We start from the raw sequence: 19,745 nt of genomic DNA on the forward strand, positions 1-19,745 counted from the left end.
GTTTTTTTATCATCAGAACTGGTCAAAGCCAAGCTAGGAAACAAACGAACAGCATATAGCATCCCCACCTCTATTGGTACATCTTTTGATTTATTTGCTTGTTTGCTTGTTTGTTTTGCATCGTGCTTCACCCTCACAGAGGCACAGTTTCACACAAGTTCTCCGTAACCAGAAGAGGGAAGGGTTTGTCTGGAAAGTGACAGACAGAAAGGCCGAAAAGGACACACACTTGGGGGGGTTTGGAAAGGAGTAATTGGCTGCCCCCCTCTTCTTCTTCTTTGTAGCAAATCAGACAAGACTCCTCCGGCTCTGAATGACCATCCTGGCATTGGCTAGGTTGCCGCTTTCAACTTGACCTTGGCCTCTAGTCGTGTCTCCCCTCCCTCCCCAAAAGAGCGCTGCCCTGTTAGCCTTTTGCTGGAGTAGGTTAATGAATTGAATGAGTTGGGGAAGGCTGAGTGTGCTGTGTTTTGGCTCCGCTGCAAGGCGTTTTGAAAGAATGAGATTCCCCAAAAGGAAAGGGAAGGCGAAGGGAAGCTCTCCCCCCCTCCCCTCCCTGCCAAATAATGGAAAGATTTCGAAGGCCACATTTTTTCTAACGGCTGAAGCCCGGAAAGCGGGGTGGTGGGGTGGGGGGTGGGGATATGAAAATATGCCAGGAATAAATATTTGCCTTTGGCCATGAGGAGGAATGCGGAAAAGACCATCCAAGAGGAGAAGGAGGCTGAGGCTGGAGAGGAAAGGAGCCCTTTATTGGTTACAATTAAGAGAATTCGCTGAAATATTGTCCGGTGACAAGAGTCCCCTCTGTCGCATGCCATTCTCAGCGAAAAGGGCCAGGGCAGGGCAGACTGGGGGACGGGCAGGCGAACTGACAGATCTGTTCCTTCCTACATACAAGGGACTGGGAGTCTCTCCAAACAATGCACGATTTAGAATTCCATCCTTGTAGCACTGCAGCGAAAACAATGTTGCAAGCCCCAGCCGCTCGCACAATAGTTCATAAATACCTGTCAAGCGTGCATCAAACAAGCAGACAGAGGTTTGGGTGTGGTGGGTTTTTTGTTTTGTTTTGTTTTGTTTTGTTTTTGCTTTTGTTTACAAAGACAAGTTTACTCCCTTCATTGCGGTCGGAGGTCAGTAAGTCTCAAATCCCCACTCTCTCGCGTGATTATACTACCATGAATTAACTTCTACAGTACTTGCGTTTTGCAGAATGCATATAAATCCTTAAGCAGTCGTGTCTGCATAACATATACTCGTTATAGAGTATGTGCCAATGATAATAACAATAAATTATTAATTTATTAATTTATTAATTAACAATTAATTAATAGAAAATACTCCAAGGAAGTGCCCTTTTATTGACATAGTGGCTTTCCGTGTTGGTGCATGTGCTTACGCAGAGCGTTTCGGTGCAAAGGGTTTGCTATTAACGATGATAAGGGGGGAGTCCCTATGGTCACTCTTTTACAATAAATAATCCCACGCAATATTTTTATGGTCGGGGATGATTCAAGCAAAAAATTGTAGGCTGCGCGTTTTATTGTTGCAATAACAAATAATACAGGGAGGGCTGATTCATTTCTGAGGTCTGCTTAACTCTTTCTCTTCCACACCCTGCCGTGGCAAATCTGCTGCCTACGTTCTGGATTCTGCCCCTCTTTTTCAGATGTATTTCTCCAAAGGAGGAGTGATATCATTCAAAATGCACATATGTGTGTGTGTGTGTGTGTGTGTGTGTGTGTGTGTGTGTGTCTGGACTGGTCAGGAGAAGATGTGAAATACCCGGCGTTGACAGGCGTTGTGGTTTTAGAAAGAGGTGTTTTGACCTCGTAATGGTACAAGCAGTTTGCAGTCCTATGACACGAGAAAATACGAGTTTAAGTCTAGTGAGGGGGAGGGGAGGGCGGGACGTTCTCCAGGAAAAACCAAAACCAAAAAAAACCACACACACACACACACCACCAACCACCAGTTGATGAGCAAGAAAAATACAGAAAGTCAGAAGGCTTTGACATTAAGACCGTGGAGTGAGAGCCTGTTGAAATAATTTCCTAGAGGCAATGTGCTAGAGGGAGTGGAGGGGGAGGGGGAGAGGGAAGAAATCCACACTTTGCAGAGCGGGGGGTGGGGAGGGAGGCGAAATACCTGCTCTTCCTTTGCACCCGCGTTGGCGCCTCCCTCGCCACGCAAAGTCGTGAGTGGAAGGGGCGGCCGCGCGCGCGGGCGAGTGCCGTCCGCCGCTGACATTCCAAGCCGTGGCGCGATTAGGCCATTATTTAATTATCTGCCCTTTATTCCTCAGATGTTTATCAGCTGCTTTGCATATCACGTGGGGGAGGGCGGTCCAATGAGCGCCGTCGTGGCGCGACACTGGCGCGTCAGCCTTGGTCAAGTCTGGGAGATTTAGTATCTCTTTTTTCAGTCTTTGGGGCTTTTAAAAAAGAGCCACTAGTCTCAATGCGGATCGGGCTATGACAGCCTCCGTGCTCCTCCATCCCCGCTGGATCGAGCCCGTCATGTTCCTCTACGACAACAGCCTGGAGGAGATCAACAAGAACATGGAAGCCGGTTTCCACGCGGCAGCGGCGGCGGCCGCAGGCACCAACTTCGCCGCGGCCAACCAGTGCCGGAACCTGATGGCTCACCCAGCCTCGCTCGCCGCCCCGGGCAGCGCCGCCGCCTACACGTCGAGCGAGGCGCCCGCCGCCGCGGGCATGGCTGAGCCCGGGGCATCTGTCAAGCAGTGCAGCCCCTGCTCGGCCGCCGTGCAGAGTTCGTCGGGGCCGCCCGCGCTGCCCTACGGCTACTTCGGCAGCGGCTACTTCCCGTGCCGCATGAGCCACCACAACGCCGCGCTCAAGTCGTGCGCGCAGCCCGCCGCCTCCTTCGCCGACAAGTACATGGACACGTCGGTAGGCGCCGCCGGAGAGGACTTCACCTCCCGGGCCAAGGAATTCGCCTTCTACCAGGGCTACGCCGCCGGACCCTACCAGCCGGTGCCGGGCTACTTGGATATGCCCGTGGTGCCCACCATCGGAGGCCCCGGGGAGCCCAGGCACGACTCGATGCTGCCCATGGAAGGCTACCAGCCCTGGGCTATCACCAATGGCTGGAATGGGCAGGTCTACTGCCCCAAGGAACAGAACCAGCCGCCCCACCTCTGGAAATCCACTCTCCCGGGTAATGCACCTGCATGACCCTTCTTTCCTACTCCGGAGTATGCTTACTTAGTGCCTCACTGTCTGCCTTGCCCCAGTAGAATTAACAACGCCCGTTCTCCTCCTAAGCCTCCACCATCATCCCTCACTTATTAGCAACAATATGGTCGCTTCCCTTAAGAGACAGAGACAGAATGCGCCCCAGTTAGGCTGCAAATCCACACTGATCTGGGAGTGAGTCCCCTTCAGCTCAGGAGGGTTTCTGTCCGAGCAAACGCGCCCAGGATGGCTCCGCACCTATCCGTACTTCTCATAGTGCCCTCTTGGTTATTTCGCTCACAGCAGGGTCAGCCCCTTGCTCTGAGAAGACTAGCGATTTACTTGGCTGTCCCACCAATCATCGTGGTAGAAGTGAGAGTTGTGTTTAATGCCAGTCTCTTACCTTCTACAACGTGGTTACCTATATATGAGCCATTTGTTATTAACTTTCACAGGGAAGAGAGTGCGTGTGTTTGAATCTATAGAAAACAGTAGGGTTTACTTGCGAGTAATGCATGAAAGATCCGATTGTTGCTTCGCGATCATCTCTCTCACCAAGCGCGTTCCTGCTTCTTTCTCCGTCTATCCAGCCAAAATAGGGAAGATGTCTGGTTTACTGGTATATTAATATTTACCTCTTTTGCAACATCACCAACCCAACTAGCAGAAATTATAATAATACTTATAATATTGTAGCGTTTGTCCTCTTATTCATACTCTCCCAATACTCGTTAGATCAAGCCTCTCATAAGTAATTTGATTATGATGATTAAGTCCCCTCTTCCTTAGTACCACTGTTGCCATTTCTTACGCCGCTACCACCCAGTTTAGTTCCTCGGTTTGGGCTATATAATAAAACTTAGAGTGTTGTTGTTTTTTACTTGCTCAATTACTAGCCTTCTGATTAACATAAAGCCTTCCTGGTGAAGCATGAACTCCCTTAGTCAGATTATTCCTCTACGATCAGTGGCTTTAGCAATATATATGTGTGTGTGTGTATATTGCTACTGCACCAGAAAGTACTAGAAGCTGCAATACTGTACTAGTAGCTGTCTAGCTTCAAGTCAGGAGATTGTTACTCGTTCTGACTGCTCTGCTTCCAAATTATTTCGACCATCAGTCTCCGCTTCTCCGCTCCCCCTCCCCTTCTTCAGCGGTACCAGAACTAAGTTTCGGGTACCTCAGCTCTGCTGGATCTAGATTCTAGAACATATGCACGATTTGTTTGTTTATATATTTATTTCCGAGGAGCGAATCGGCTTGAACCAGTCTGCCAAGGGGCATTAAGTCTTCCCGGTTAACAAGAATTTTCCACCGAGGCTTCAGCTCGCACGCTTCATCGGTTATTATAACTGCGTATAATTTTCCTACAGTCTTTTGGTGACACAGGGAAAAGAGCTTGCAGCGAAGCGCTTGCTAGCAGCAGAAAAGCAAAGCCCGCATTTCTGGGTGATGACTTAGGAGCCCAGGCAGGCCTGTTGATTACAGTCCATTTTAGCTTGTCACTGCGTGAAGGGATGGTGAAGAGTAATAAACTGATATCAGTTGATGGTCGTAATAATGCTAATGCCCGCCTTCCTGTTTTGATTTTTTTCTTTTATTATTATTATTATTATTTTAGACGTGGTTTCGCACCCTTCGGATGCCAACTCCTACCGGCGTGGGCGAAAGAAGAGAGTGCCTTACACCAAAGTTCAGTTAAAGGAACTGGAAAGGGAATATGCTACAAATAAATTCATTACCAAGGACAAGCGCAGAAGGATATCGGCCACCACGAACCTCTCAGAGAGGCAGGTCACAATCTGGTTCCAAAACAGAAGGGTGAAAGAAAAAAAAGTCATCAACAAATTGAAGACGACGAGTTAACGGATTAAATGAAAGCGCAGCTGCCCCAGAGGCCTAAAAAACCAACTCTCTTTCTCTATATTTTTTTGGTCCAGATTATAATAATAATAATAATAAGTAAATAATAAGTAATAAGAAAATAAGAAAAGACAATGAACCTCTTCTTTCACCAGAACTCTCTGTCTCTTTGGAATTATGGCTTTTGGAGAGAGCGAGAAAGAGAGAGAGAAAGTATGGGTTCTTGAGAAATGCTTTAAGACTTGTCAGTGCTCCCGAAATCCAGAAGAGGATATTTCAGTGACTGAGTCTGAGAACCCAAATGCCCAATCCAGAAATATTTCAGTTAAGAAAGATAAACATTTTGTCGAGAAAAGCGTGTAAGTATTACTGTGACTGTTGTAGGACACTATTTAGGACTGTAATCTGAAAGATGCCTTTTAAAAAAAAACACACGCGCGCACACACGCACACACTTTGCGATCCAATTTCTTGCGTTGCTTCCCAAAAGCATGTTTGAATGGTTGCTCAGGTAAACACGGGGGTGGGTGGGGTTGTACAATTACTGTATGTTAAAGCAATGCCTTTTGTGTTTTCTGTTTTATTTTCTTTCTGGAGGAAGGTACTAAGTACCAAAGACAGCAGTAATGAAGGAAACTCTGCGAAGGATGAACCTTGAAAAGAAATTAAAACCAGTCTAAACTACCGGGTGTAAAAAGGGGAACCTTACCAAAAAGAAAATTGATTTACTTTCCAATCGCTCATTTCTTGATCCCTAAACTCAGTGATAATAGAATACTCCAGAGATTTGTAAAGGGACTCTATAGCTTTTCAGTATCAGCGACATTAATCAAGTAACAAATGGTGTAAATCCCATAAATGACTGTTTTCCAAACTTGGGGAGAAACAGAGACATGAGAGTTATAATTGTGATGTAACAGAAATCCCTTTCTAAGAGAAACAATCTTAAAGGACCTGATAATGAAAATATATTTTGCTTCCCAGAGATATCTTGATTTCTATATTCTATAGTTTGAACTATGAGCAAGTAGACATTTTTCCTTCTTCGTTTTCAGTTATCAGGCTGCATTAGTAAGTATAGGAATTCATTTTACAGCACTTTCACCCCTTGAAACAAATCAGTCTGCAACTTCAACCAGCACATTATTATCCCCCCCCCCCTTCACAAGGAGAGGCTATCTTGTAAATATTTTTTTTTTAATCAGCACACTGTGAAAATGTATTGGTGCACCCTTGGTTTGTTTTTTGTTTTTTTATATTTTTACTGAAAATGAAAATCTAAGAGCTGTAGATAGATACTAGTGTTAATACTGTTAATAAAAAATAGTCACTGTAATAAAGCCTGCTTAAACCCTCCTTTATTTCGCTCCCTCTGATACGTGAATTTCAGGACGAATGTACTTATCCTGTAGGCCTAATGTTTTCTCCTAAATTGCTGATATGGTCCATATTTTCCCCGTAAATTACCTAGCCCAGAAAGCGAATGCGTGATAACTAAACTATAAATGTTTCAGTAAGGTTAAAGAGTCAGGTATTCTGAAGGGGGGGGGGAGATATAAACGTTGAGCCGGAGCACCCCTTCCAGAATGAAAAACAGTTGTTAGAGACCACAAATGCAAGAGTGTCATATTTAAGGTTTATTGGCAGGACCGGTTAAGAGTTTTTTGGGGGGTGGGGGGGAGCAAGGAGAGAGAGAGAGGTTTTGGTATTTGTTGAAATGACAGGACTAGGAAGGCCTTAAACCTTGACCTTGATGGGGGGTGGGGTGGAGAAAAGACAATTTGTGACCTTGACTTTTGACAGCTCATGAATAGCCTTCTTCTGGATTAGTAGATGAAGGGCGCCACCTCGTGTTTCCACTTCGGCTTTGTCGGCACTGCTGCTAAGGATGGAAACCCAGCGAGGCCTGTCACCTGGCGCCTGCTTCACCAGGCGGGCGTCAGCCGAACTAGTCAGGATGCAGGAAAACACACCGGGCGGCTCATTTCACATCCCGGTCTCTTGGGCTTGTCTCGGAGACCAGTACATATTAAGACGCTTCTTCCTTGACTGGGCGTTGGCTCCTGAGAGCGCCTTGTATTTTGTTTATATATCTATATCTCCAAGAGCTCTTTGCTGCCTGTTCGCCACCCTAATTAGAGCGGTCAGGCAACTTTTAAGGCGAATAATAATAATAATAATTTATTATTTGTACCCCGCCCATCTGACTGGGTTGCTGCAGCCACTCTGGGCGGCTCCCTACATATATAAAGACATCATAAATAAACGCTAATACTTTGTCTACTGATCGTAACTTATCACAGGCGACCCTGAGGTATTGGCTACGTCTTCGATCTTTTCAGAAACGTCAGGACTCGTAGGTCTATCTCTCCGCCACCAGTCGAGATATATGGATGTGCACGAGTGTGCATATGTATGCCGCCATAAATCTGTTCGCCTTTAACGTGCTACAAAGAAGGACTCTCTTTCTGTGATAGGCAGGGGAAAATGTGTGTGCATGCTTGGGCGTATTTTTGATAGGGAGGGCAGGCCTTTTGTTAGGGGGGAGTCCTTTGTGGGGGGCCAGAACCTTAGTTTGCTATGTATTTTTATTGAATTTTATTGGCTACGCTCATGTGTGCATGTACACCCATGCGCGTATGTTCGCATATGTGCGCACATATACACATACGCATACACGTCCTGTAGGAGATTACATAACTACCAATGTATATTTCACTTTTGCTCGTCTTCAGGGGGTCCTCCAAGGCTCAAGTCACAATAAATATATTAGTCTTTAAGATGTCACATGACCTTTTCTTTCTTTCATTTTTTTTAGCTATTTGAAGTGACTCTCTGGGACAGTGGGTGGTACCCAATAAGTTTTACTAAGAGTAAATCCATTGAAATTAATGTGCCTAAGTTATTCATGGCCCTTAATTTTAATGGGACAACTGAGCACGGCCAATAACCCAGTAAAGTGGTCTTCTTAATACAGTATAAATTGTTAATACCTTCAGGTAGTATTTCAGAACGCGAAATGATCTTCTAGAAAAAGGAACTGTTTGAAGGATTTTATTGTCGGCTCTTTTTTTTTTTTTTTGCTCGGTGAAATATAGAATGAATGAATGAATGAATGAATTGAATTGAAAGGCTATTTTAATGTATCTGGCAGAAATGCCTGGCAATCCAATAATGAGCCTCTCCAAAAATCTTTTCTTAAGGCCTCCTGCCACCTCAGTTCTCAAGCTACTGAGACTGAGATGCTCAGATTGGTTGGTCCTTTCCTTCCCAATGAGGTCCAAGTTCACTGCATTACTTTGAAGACGGACGGAGCTAAAACTCTCAGACAACAGAGATCTTACCGGCTATCTTTAAGCTGAGAATAAGGGGGATGCAAGTATAAATAAACTGATGTTTTAGTTCTGTGGAAGGGCATTTTCAAAACAGCAACTAGAATGTTTCCTAATGTTTAGAAACATACAGAGCATTTTTTGTTTTTACAGAGAGTGTTTATTTGGCGTTAGTGAGGACTTAGGGGGCTTCTGGGTGACTTTAGCGATGGATCCTAGACGCCTTGACGGGCTCTCCACACCTGGAACTATCCAGGATAAGGAAAGGGCAAGAGTTCCGAACTTTGCGGCGCTGCTGGGAAAGTAATTCGCTACTTGTTTCCTGCATACTAATTGCATGTTAAGAGCTGAGACCTTGGAAAGTGCGCCTCAGTCTCAGCTTGCCCGCTGCACGTCAGAACTCATCTTCCTTGAACAATGCGAATAGGGATTTTGGCTTCCCTTTAAGTCTGTGGTCAAACTCCCTGACCTTCGCGGGGCTAGGCGCCCCACTGTCCTTATCCTCTTGGAAAGAATCCCAATGTAGGAGTTCAGATGATCTACCACTGCCCGAGGACACTGAGGGCACAGATTGGGTTGGATAATACAATATCGCCCAGTTACCTCTCTTAAATTCTGGACCCTAGTTTCCAAGTTGCTTTCCCTACTGACCTCACTCTTTACTATTTATTGTATAGGCTGTGGCGTTAGGTACAATTCTGAGTGTTTTCAAATAAGTTCCCGGACGTTCCAATAATTAAAAATAGTGATTAAAGCCTCACCAAAAAATGTGACTAGACAATTAATTGGAGAGCATGATGGCACATATTATTAGTTTACACGTGTGTAATTTGGCGTGTGAGTGTATGGCATTTAGTGGCACATAAATGTATGCTAACGTATGCTTGGATTACAGGTGGATCCCGTGCATTCTGTAATACGCAAACCAATGTGAGCATCTTTTGTTAATGCAGCTTGTATATCATGTATGGAAATGCGTAAACTATTATTCAAAACACTTATTTCAGGTATGGGAATATATGTGCATTGTATGGAACGAAAATGCCAAAATATGCATAAATCTGTGCCTGTGGATATACTCAAGAGGTGCAGTCGTGCACTTCTGAGAACATTCTTAACAATTATATAACCAATATCGTCTTCCAAATCAAGACAAGGAACCCAGATTTAATCCGTAGGAGTTCAGTGGGACTGCTACACGAACTCGTTGGAGATAACTGAGTTGAGAATCCATCTGCTACATACTTTGGCACTTTGCTTTTAAAGTTTACACATGCACGTTAAACCAATAAATGCAATGCTCTTTAATGTGATATACACACAGAGCGATATATATATATAAATGAAGCAACAACAACAGTAAAAATCCTTCCAATTCTGCACCCAGGCAGGAGCCATCGTATACTCTAAACATTCCCATTGTAGGTTGGCACCTACACACAGAGGTAACTTCAGTTTTCTTAAAAATATCAGCAAGAGGGATGGAGTGAGACAAAAACCTCTTTTTACATCTACTCCGTGTGAAATCTCATCTGATTAACTAAGACGAGTGCAGACTGAAAATGAGTTCTCCTGTTTTGAAAGCACAACATTCCTGCTAATTGCAGACTGTGTTATTTTTTAAATTATTTTTTAAGATATCCGTGTACATTTCTAGTCCCAAACCAGGACTCCTTCGGCCTTAATTCTAAATATAGACGAATGTTGCAATAATATTGGGAATGGTGGTGGCAGTAGTAGTAGAAGTAGTAGTAGCTGCAGCATGAGCAATTGCGTGGCCAAAAGGGTATTTGTATCCAACGGAGTATTGTTCTTCCCTCCCGCGCCCCAACTAACAATCCCAAGAAGGCTTGTGCGTTCCTGGGCCCGTTGGGAAGCCATTGCAATATGCCTCCATGGGAAGTAAAATGCGTAAGAAGCTCAGTCAGCCAGCTGGTCTCTGGTCATCACGTTTTCTCAGTTCGACTGCGAGTCTGCGACACCCTGGAAATTCAGCCATGGACAAATAAAGAGGGTTTGTTTTCCTTTTCTCCCTCACCTCGCAAAATGACTTTTTTAAAAAGGAAACGCAGCCCATGTGATATTTTCTCCTCTTCTCGGCTGCAGTCATTGTCAACCTCATCCCTGAGAAATGCAGGGGAATAAAATCGGACGCAGGCTGTGCGGTGCATGGTGAATTCTCTACAAAAGGTCACGATAACAAATCAGAACCCTTCGGATGCGGACCCTGAATTTCGAAATTTAAGTTCCTCGATAACTAGCCGCATTATAGTTTAAATTCTGAGCCTCCTAAAACGCATATATGGGATATTAGTAGATTTACACCCCCGATCCTAAAATTGTTTGTTAAGGAGCAAATTCTGTTATTCCAAACGTGCTTAGTTTCCATATGAAATATTTCGGATTCTGGTATTCTTCCATGAACTTCCCCCGGTTTCTCGCTTGATTAAAATACGTAGCTCAAGAAGCTTCCGATTTCAGGGCTAGATTTTATTAGTGCTTCAACTTAACATTTCACGCGCGTATTTGTTAAGGAAATCATATTCTGATGTGTATAATCTCCAGCGATTTCTCAGACATACCATGAAATTCAGGCCAAGGGGAAATGGTTCATTTTGCACAAATCCACCGCCCATTTAAACAGGCTGCTTAGACCTACTCAGATTTACACCGTGCCTCTAAAAACATTGACTTGGGAGTAATTCCAAATGGTTGCGAGAGATATGACTCCCCGGTCACTGATTTTTAGGATCTCAGCCTTAGGTGGGAAATGGGGCTAAATCCTGCTACTGTAGGTTCAGTGGACTGGGTCCACCTCAAGCCCAATAACAATCCCACCTTGCTCTGCCTTGGCCTCACAATCTATGATCGTATACTGGATTACGATGAGACCCGCAACACGCTTATTTATAAATGTATGTGTCTACTCGGAAGTAAACCCCACTGCGTTCAACGGAGCTAACACTTAGCGTAGGTACGATTTCAGCCTGAGATGCAATGTCCTATTATATTGTATCAAGATTGGAGAGACCAGGCCGCTTGATAAACTGTGCTTGAAGAATGAACTTCCATTTTCTTATTGGTTTTGCATCCATTAAATCCCCTCATTCATTCTCTTTTGCTTCAGTAATAGGAATGCCTAGATGTTCCGGTAGGGTGTGGTGCCTGTTATTTATGGCCTTCATTTACCCCTAAACTGTTGGCACATATATTTCCAGGTTACAAATTGCTGTTGGGTCACATTTCCCCCCCTCTCCCCATCTGCCGCCTTCGTTCTGAAATATATGCGTAATATCTGCTTTATAAGAACATCTATCACTAATGAAATGCGTCCGCCACTACGAATGCCTGCCTTGAGTTCGCGGCGAGTTCCCACGCAGCATTCGTGCCTTTCCAAAGAGCCTGGCGCTAACGTGGACCCTTCCACTTGTCCTGCTTCATTCTGCCATAGAAACACCAGGATGGTTTTTGTATTAATTTCAATAAGAAAATCTCCGTTACTTCTCAAAGCAAACGGGTTTAGCTCACCAATCTAGGTTTAAGAAACTTCCCTTCCCTGCGTTTTGCATGGGGTGTGTGTCTGTGAGTATATACTGCGCTCCACACCTACCCACCCCTTTTCTTCTTCCTCTAAAACGGAAACATTCCTAACCACCTTGGGTATTAAACTTTGTCCCTAACTAGGAAATACAGTAATGTGGGGAAACGATTAGCGTTTATGCATACTGACTTTTAATGGCGGTAGGGAACGGCGAAGTAAGATTAACTGTAAACTCAGATGGTGCCAATCCTGGGAAACTTAGAGGTGCATCACGTTCAACTGCAAGCTCCTACATAATCACCTAAAGTAGAAGGAATATATATAGGACTCCAGAATATAATCCGCATTCTAACCTCTCAAACTGCTGGCAGCAACAAGTGTGTTTTTCTCAACAGGAAATAAAATTTGACAGCAGTGTGTTTCCTAATCAGAATTAAAGTAATACTGCGAGTCTATAACTTAGGCCATTTCTCCCCTCGAACATACTTCCGTTTCAAAACACCAAGCGCTTAGTGCTTCGGATTGCAATGATTGGGATATAAATAGCTTGTGCTATCCAGGAAAAGACTTAGATTTCTAGAAATATATATATATCGGGCAACTATTTTAGGGCCCAACTGTAAATGAAAGTTAAATGTCAGTGGGTGTTTTAAAATATTTGGTTTTTTAAAAGGCATCAGTGTGTGTTAACTGAAATACGTTTCAGTATCTAAATCCCTCTGCAAATGGAGACGAGTAACTATTTTTTTAACGTGAGGAAGACCTAAAGAGACCTAGTCTGTTGGATCCGGACAAATGGAAAACACGGGCTTCCTGAGCAGTGCGAGGAGGGGGAGAGCCTCTTAGCCACAGGGGAAAAGCAGAATCGTGGATAATAGTTTCCAGCCGCTCATTCTGCGGTACTGAAAGATTGTCCCGCAGATTTGAATGGAGCTCGAGCGATCTGTGAAGGTCCGAGATAAATTGTGTCGCTATCTCTTTAACACCCTCCCCTCGCCTGCGCACGCACACACACACACACTTTGCTCCTGGATTCTCTCCCTCCTTCCTTCCCTCCCAAAGACCCCACTGGTTGTTTTATGATAGGTGGGGGCGGGGGGAGGAAGGGGAAAGGCGCGTCAATAATGAAAGTGGATGTTTCTAATCTATTGACGAGGATAGATTTCGTTTCGTTTTAGTTTTGTAGCGAAGCAGAAGTCTTTCCTGGATATTTCCACACACACACACACACACACACACACACACACACACACACACACACACCCATTCCTGCGTTGCATACGTTTAATTCTTAAACTCCAAGCTCCGGGGAGGAAACGGTCTTGGCTGGTTTTCGCTGGCGAAATAGACCAAATATGGCGTGCAGGAAAAAGCCAGTGGCTTTTGCCGCTCTTGCTTCTGATTTCCGATTAAAGATCCCCGAAGAGCGCATCTTTTCCTCCGCCCCCTCTCCCTCCCTCCCTCCCTCCCTCCCTCCCTCCCTCCCTCCCTCCCTCCCTCCCTCATCTCCTCATGCAGAGTGAAAGAAAAAGCCCCTCTTCGACGTAGTAAAGGTCAAGTCCTACAACGCACAAACCACGGTCATTACTGTACGGTGACCCATGGTGAATTGGGGAGGGAACGTCAGGGTGTCCCGCCATCAAAAACCTTTGGACTTTCCCTCTGGTGGGACTAGTGGGGGGAGGACACGTATGGGATTCCACCGCCCTTGAGTCTCGTTCCCTCACTTTCGTTGGCCTGATCCTCTCCATCGGAACTTTAAGCAGCGGGATTTGAGAGGAGGAGAAGTCAACGTGAGATTTTGGGCGCATGTTCTGGCTCAAGTTCGTAACGAGGAGAAGCAGACTAACCTTAAGGGCTCTGCTTCCCGATCGTCGGATGATTCAAAACCCGGAGGGGGTCTAGATCAGCCGGCCTCAATCCAGCTTTATTAGCATTCCGGCTCTCCCGGCCTCCCCCCTCCCTTAACATCCGAGTGGATCTGGAGCTTGAGAGGCGAGATCCGAAACCTGCTTGTACAGTTCTTCTTTGATGTTTTGCGCCGGTAGACTGGATCTTGGAGAATGGGGTAAGATTATTCTGATAATCTCCACGCCCGTGACAATGCCATGCGAATATGAATATGTATGTATTCATAAAATCTCTGGTGCCGCTGCTGAATGCGTGGCTGCGATCGGTGTCGTCTAAATTGTCTTTCTATGAGTTTCTGTCTTTCCTTTTGTGGGATGTATTGCAGTATTATTCCCACACCTTCACCCCAAAGCCGTTATTTCTTCACCACCCCTCTGCTTTGACGTTTCATATCTATCTGTCTATCGATGAATATAGATTAGATATAGATAATATTTGAAAAAGCACCAACATATTTCTTTTTACTAACCGCCCCCCTCCTTACCACCACCACCCCAAAAAACCATTTATGGCATAACGAAGTGTTTATTATCTGGAAAGAGGGAAGCAACATTCCCTCTTTCCTGCAATTCGCCTACAATTTTATTCACGCCACAATTCGAGGTGCAATTTCAGGAAATCCCACCTCCCTCTCCCCACGCCGCCCCAAAATCTATTTGCCGTCAAATAGGAAGCTTTCGCAATGTGTGCCTGAATTTATTAATACAGCTTTTATTACAATTATTTATCTTTGGGACAGCATTCCTGGGCACAACAGGGAACAGCCCCGCTTTCTATAGTTCTGCTTAAGCCGCCTTCCATTTTGAGTATTTGGAACATCAGAAATATCCTCGTGGGGGTACCTCGTGGTTTAAAAGCCTTTTTTATCCGACCCTGGACTTTGGCGAGGGATGCCTCAGGGGAGATATGGATGGCAATCGAAGACGCCTTGGTTTTTCCCCTGGTCTATAGTTAATGGTTTGCGTGTGACTAAATATAAACAAGGTTTACCGCAACAAGGAGACCCACTAGGGTGGACAGCTGTGTGGAGATAGGGACGGGGATGAGGAAATGTTAGATGAGGGCGCTGCCCCTCCGTGTGTATTTTTAGCCAATTTCTCCTGGCTGCTATTTTTCCGCTCGTTGCTGATGCAAAGACAGGATTATCAATCCGATTCAAACCCAGGGCACTACAGAGCAATTAATACTCGCTCTTATTGTTAACCTATTTATTCTGCTTGTTGTTATTCCCGCCCACTCTCTCATTATTGATGCAAATAATACCAAAGTAATTGTGTGCGCGTGTAGATAGATACAGATACAGTTCAACCTCAATGCAGCTAAAGGGCTATAACTATTTTCTCCGGCCCTGCAGCTCATTCGAACGAGTTTATTCTGGCTATTATTATTTTTCGGGGCATTACTGAGGCAGTCTTGATGCAAACGATGCAGAAGAGCATAGGCGGGGCCAGAGCGGGAGAAGAGCCCCCACCTCAATAGACCCCTCCATTCCCTATCATCCTTGCTTGACGCCCGTGGGAAAAGCGTATTCTACAACCCCCACCCCACCCCGCAGTGGGGTTAAGATTCCTTCCCATTCCCCGAATCCATATTTTAAACCTGGTTATCAGTATGTTCATGCTCCTTTCTGGTGAAGACGATGCAAATGGTGCAGAAATGGACCTGACGGCCATACTAAATATTCGCAGTCACGCAGCTTTGCTTTGGTTCTTCGGGAAATAAATGTTCCTTCCTTCTGCCCCTTCCTATAATAATAGTATTCGGTGAGCAGCGAATGTATATTTAATCAGCGTGGTGCGAAAATGATATTCAGTTCTATCTTAACCACGTTTACCCAGAATTAAGTTACAGTGAGATGAATGGAACCTTAGTCTCAAGTCAAAGCTCCTAGGATTGCGGGACGACGAGGCCCAATGAGAATACAGTTGTCTTATTCCTTTCTACTACAGCTTAAATGGTCCGTGGTTTGCATTTTTGTCCAGTATTGCAGAGTAGCATTGCAAAAACGCAGGCAATTTGTTTGTTTGAAGGCCTTCAAAAATCTGAAGTTCGTATTCTGAAGCTTCTGAGAAACTCTGGAGACGAGAAATGTTGTATGTTAGGTGAATATGGCGATTATCAAGAATGGCTTTTACAGTGAGTTTGCAGCACAGAATAATGAGAAGCTTTGTGTCGTCGCTTGGTGATTTAGGGAAAATAATAAACGTTTTCTTATTGGAACAAAATGTTGTTATAACAGGTCGTACTAATTCTACAGTTGTTTAAAAGCATATATTTTACCTCCCATGTGGGGAGTTAAAAAAGCATATATGTTATTGTACTTATTGTACCTAACAGGTGATTCAAATAATAACCCTTTATCAAATTACTTTTCTGTATGCAAAGAACAATATTAGTGAAATCACTGAAGGTACAACAGGTATAATGAAATAAAAAAATGTTTGCTCAAATATACAGTCTTGAACAAGAAATAAATTTTCAATGTTGGGAATAGAGAAATGAAAGAAATTGAACGGTTTTTCATCCATTAAGTAAATAATGAAACAGAGCACGATCATTGCATTAAAATGTTTTATTTTCGTGGATTTTGTTGATTAACAAACTTAAGGTCAAGTTCAAGGCATCACCTGTGACAATACGTCTAAATATGTCAAACTTGAAATGTTGTCCTGCGGTTGTTTTGGTTGTTTATAAACGGGAATGGTCTCCTTTGCAGACCAGACATTGACCTCACGGTCTTTAGGAAAAACCACCAGGTTCAGAATCCGTGGCTGGACTTCTCATTAGGATGTCAGAGGGTATTATGTATTTGAAATTTACAAGAGCGGTGTCCGTGTGTTTTACTCTCTTGAAGCAGCAGATCTGCTGGGGCAGATCCAGAGGCAACCTTGAAGGAAAAAATGCTAGAAATATAAATTCCAGTGCTGTGGTTTAACCGGCTGATGCTTATTACGTTCTGCAATGGCTGATTTGTTAGGGATTTCGCGGATATGAACCGGGTGTGTTTTGTCCATTAAGGAACATGCAGACCTTTCCACCTCTCCCGCTCCTGCTTTTTCTTCTCAAACCAAGTTAGTTGCTCTAAACACCTTGAGAACCTTGCATCTGGACGCTTTATGTATTGGGACTCAAAAGAAGACTTGTGAATCCTGTAATTGTGTGTACTGCCCATATTTTCATTTAGTGGGGAAAGGAGAGTGGTCAAATAAATGTACACGCCAGAATGCACACGCAAAGCACAAGAGCATGAATATGTGGCTCCTTCTCCGGCCAGTCGGTTACAGAAACACCGACTGCAACATCTAAAGTAATACCTCAGTTTTATTTGCAAACGCTTATGCAACGCTATGGAGTGTACAGTACAGTCGCCCTGTCTATCACAGAAGCTGTTGCTGAGTGCTATAATGAAACAAACGCTGCACTGAGGTGGACGAAAGGCATACAGAAAATTCACATCTACGACTGCCGTCTGTAAGCGGTATTTTCGTATCTTGAAAGCACATGTAACACTGTTCATAGCTCCAAGGGTACTTACTTGGAAGCAGATTTCGTGGAAAGCGATGGGGCTTGCTTGGAAGCAAAGGCAGTTTAAGATAGGGAAAGTAACAGGCGGGTTGGGGTGTCTAATAATCTTAATCAGGAAAGTCTATCTTTCTTGCTTAAACTAATGGCAACTAAAAACCCTTAACTTTAACCTAGCCATGGTTTCCGATGTCAAAGAAACACTTCCAGTTTTAGATAGGATCGGGCCCATACTTTATTTCTAATCAAATATGTATAGGGTCGGAATCAGTTAGCGCCATCTCATCAGACAACAGAAATACATTTTCAAATGCATTTATTTGCTTTAATTTTTAAAGTAAATACTGACACCAGTATCTCTAGGGCAAATTGCAAGAAAAACCAGCACCTTACTCCACAATCTGTATTTTGTTAATATCCATTCACTGTTAGGGAAATACAACCGAAGCTACTGTTTTAAACATATATTTCTTTTCAATATTCCTAATAATTGCTTCCAGGGACATGATCCAGTGTACAAGTGATTCTAAACCCCAGTGAGTTGAGTGGCAGAGAACAGGAGAAAATCTCTCACCATTGAAATAAGGGAGAATGAAAATGCTTAATTTTATCTGGTTCATGCCCTGTGAATTTATTTATGTATTTCTGGGCCATTTCTATAACAGCAAGTGTGCATTTAAGAAGAACAGCAAGAGGGAAAATATTGGCCAATGGGACAGAATACATTTACAAGCATAGTTTATAAATGGTTTTACAGCAATGAAACTTCGTTTACATAGCTGCTTGTGTTTTAAGTAATGGAAAATTAAAAACCAGCATCGACAACCCCACACCAACATCTCCCCTGATTGTCCATTTAGGTGCCATATGCAATCTACCTAGCTAATAGAGGGCATATACCCACAGTAACATGACAAATCCCACAGACCTAAACCCCATTTAAGTTCAGCGACGTGTACCGCCGTACATCTGAACTGAAGTTGAAAATAAAATAAAATTCTGCAGCATGGGCCCAATGGCAAAACACATTATACACTAAGAAAAAGACGTGATAAGCGAATTTTCACAAACATCTGCCAAATATATACCCATAAAGAAGCAACCGTTCTCTATAATATCGTATACATCTGAGCGTCGGGCGCCTGGCATATAAGCATACTAGACAATTTATAGGTAAGAAAGCGAAGAGGCATTTAACATATAATAAAGCGAGGTCTTTAGAGAACAAAGGGAGCATTTCGAATCTTTCTTCTTGTGCTCGTTACAAGGACGAAGAGAAAGCCTATAATCTTCCGGAATGGAAACCGTTCTTCCTCGTTTAGTGGAGGCAAGTGTTTTCCTATTTCCCCCACTTACGTGCACTGAATCCTTAAATCCTTAAATTGAGACCCTCGGTTTCTAACCCCAAACTAAACACCTCCGTGGTATCTACGTGGCTTTCGCACAAGGTGAATTGTGGGGATGGCGCAGGCTCAGGGGATGATCCTCAGCTCCTTTTCCCTCCTCCTACTCCGAATGTCAGCAGAGGAAGTCGCGGATATTGCATTCAAGGGGGGCCTTTTTTTAAAAAAGGAGAGCAAACAACTAAGCCCCTAAAATAGCCACCTTAACAGCAGGCTCACCATAACTGAGGGCCCATTTGGAGGAGTTGGAGGCACACATTAGCGGCCTATCACTTAGCAGCAAATAAAGCAGAGATAAGTGTGCCTTGGGTGCCTACTAATTCTGAGACTAGCGGCACCCTTAAGTCTTGTCCCTTTGCATAATAGCCTTTAATGGCTTCACAAATGTAAGCGGTTGCCAGGAGTCAATGCATAGTGTGTCCCCCCCACCCCTCCTCCACCACACACACCGCCACCTCTTCCTTTGCACAAAAATGCAACTGCCCCCAAATCTCCGAGTATCTAATTCATTTCCGAAAAACGAAAACCCATCACTAATATCCCAAGCCAGACAGGAGATGGCTGAAGGTGCAGACAACTGGACAGGCTTCCTTCATCCTATATCCTCCTCGCCGCCCCATCTTAATTTCCCCTTTGTCTGAAAGGATTTGAACATGCAAGACTCTCGGTCACCCAAAGGACCTGGAGTCCTTCCGAACAACAAACCTTGGGCTTCCAAACCTGCCCCCTTTTCACCTAAGGCTGCAGCAGACTTATTGAAACCAGCGAGGCGGGGAGGGGGGGAAAATCCGTGTAGGTGGTTGTCTGTCTCCTGGCTTTCAGTCGGTCGGATCTGGCATGTCCGCTCAGAGACAAGCTGAAGTTGACTGCCAAAAGTGCCATAAAACCCCAGGCCAGTCTAGAACTGTTTTCGGTTCTCCTAGACGCGCCGGGTTCAATGAGAGCCTGTAAAAGCCACCCGCCCCCCACC

At 44.4% G+C, this 19,745-nt stretch overlaps 1 protein-coding gene across 1 annotated transcript; it reads left to right on the forward strand.

Annotated features, from left to right (window-relative positions):
- Positions 1 to 2,439: 2,439 nt before the first annotated feature.
- HOXA13 (homeobox A13) lies at positions 2,440 to 5,750 on the forward strand. The gene is made up of 2 exons (XM_081164003.1): positions 2,440 to 3,186; positions 4,825 to 5,750. Exons 1-2 carry the CDS (start codon positions 2,478 to 2,480, stop codon positions 5,067 to 5,069), a joined length of 954 nt encoding a protein of 317 aa, XP_081020129.1. The 5' UTR covers positions 2,440 to 2,477; the 3' UTR covers positions 5,070 to 5,750.
- The last annotated feature ends 13,995 nt before the right edge of the window (positions 5,751 to 19,745 follow it).

The sequence above is a fragment of the Podarcis bocagei genome (genome assembly GCF_964188305.1).
Source record: "Podarcis bocagei genome assembly, chromosome: 12".
NCBI classification, from domain to species: Eukaryota; Metazoa; Chordata; class Lepidosauria; order Squamata; family Lacertidae; genus Podarcis; species Podarcis bocagei.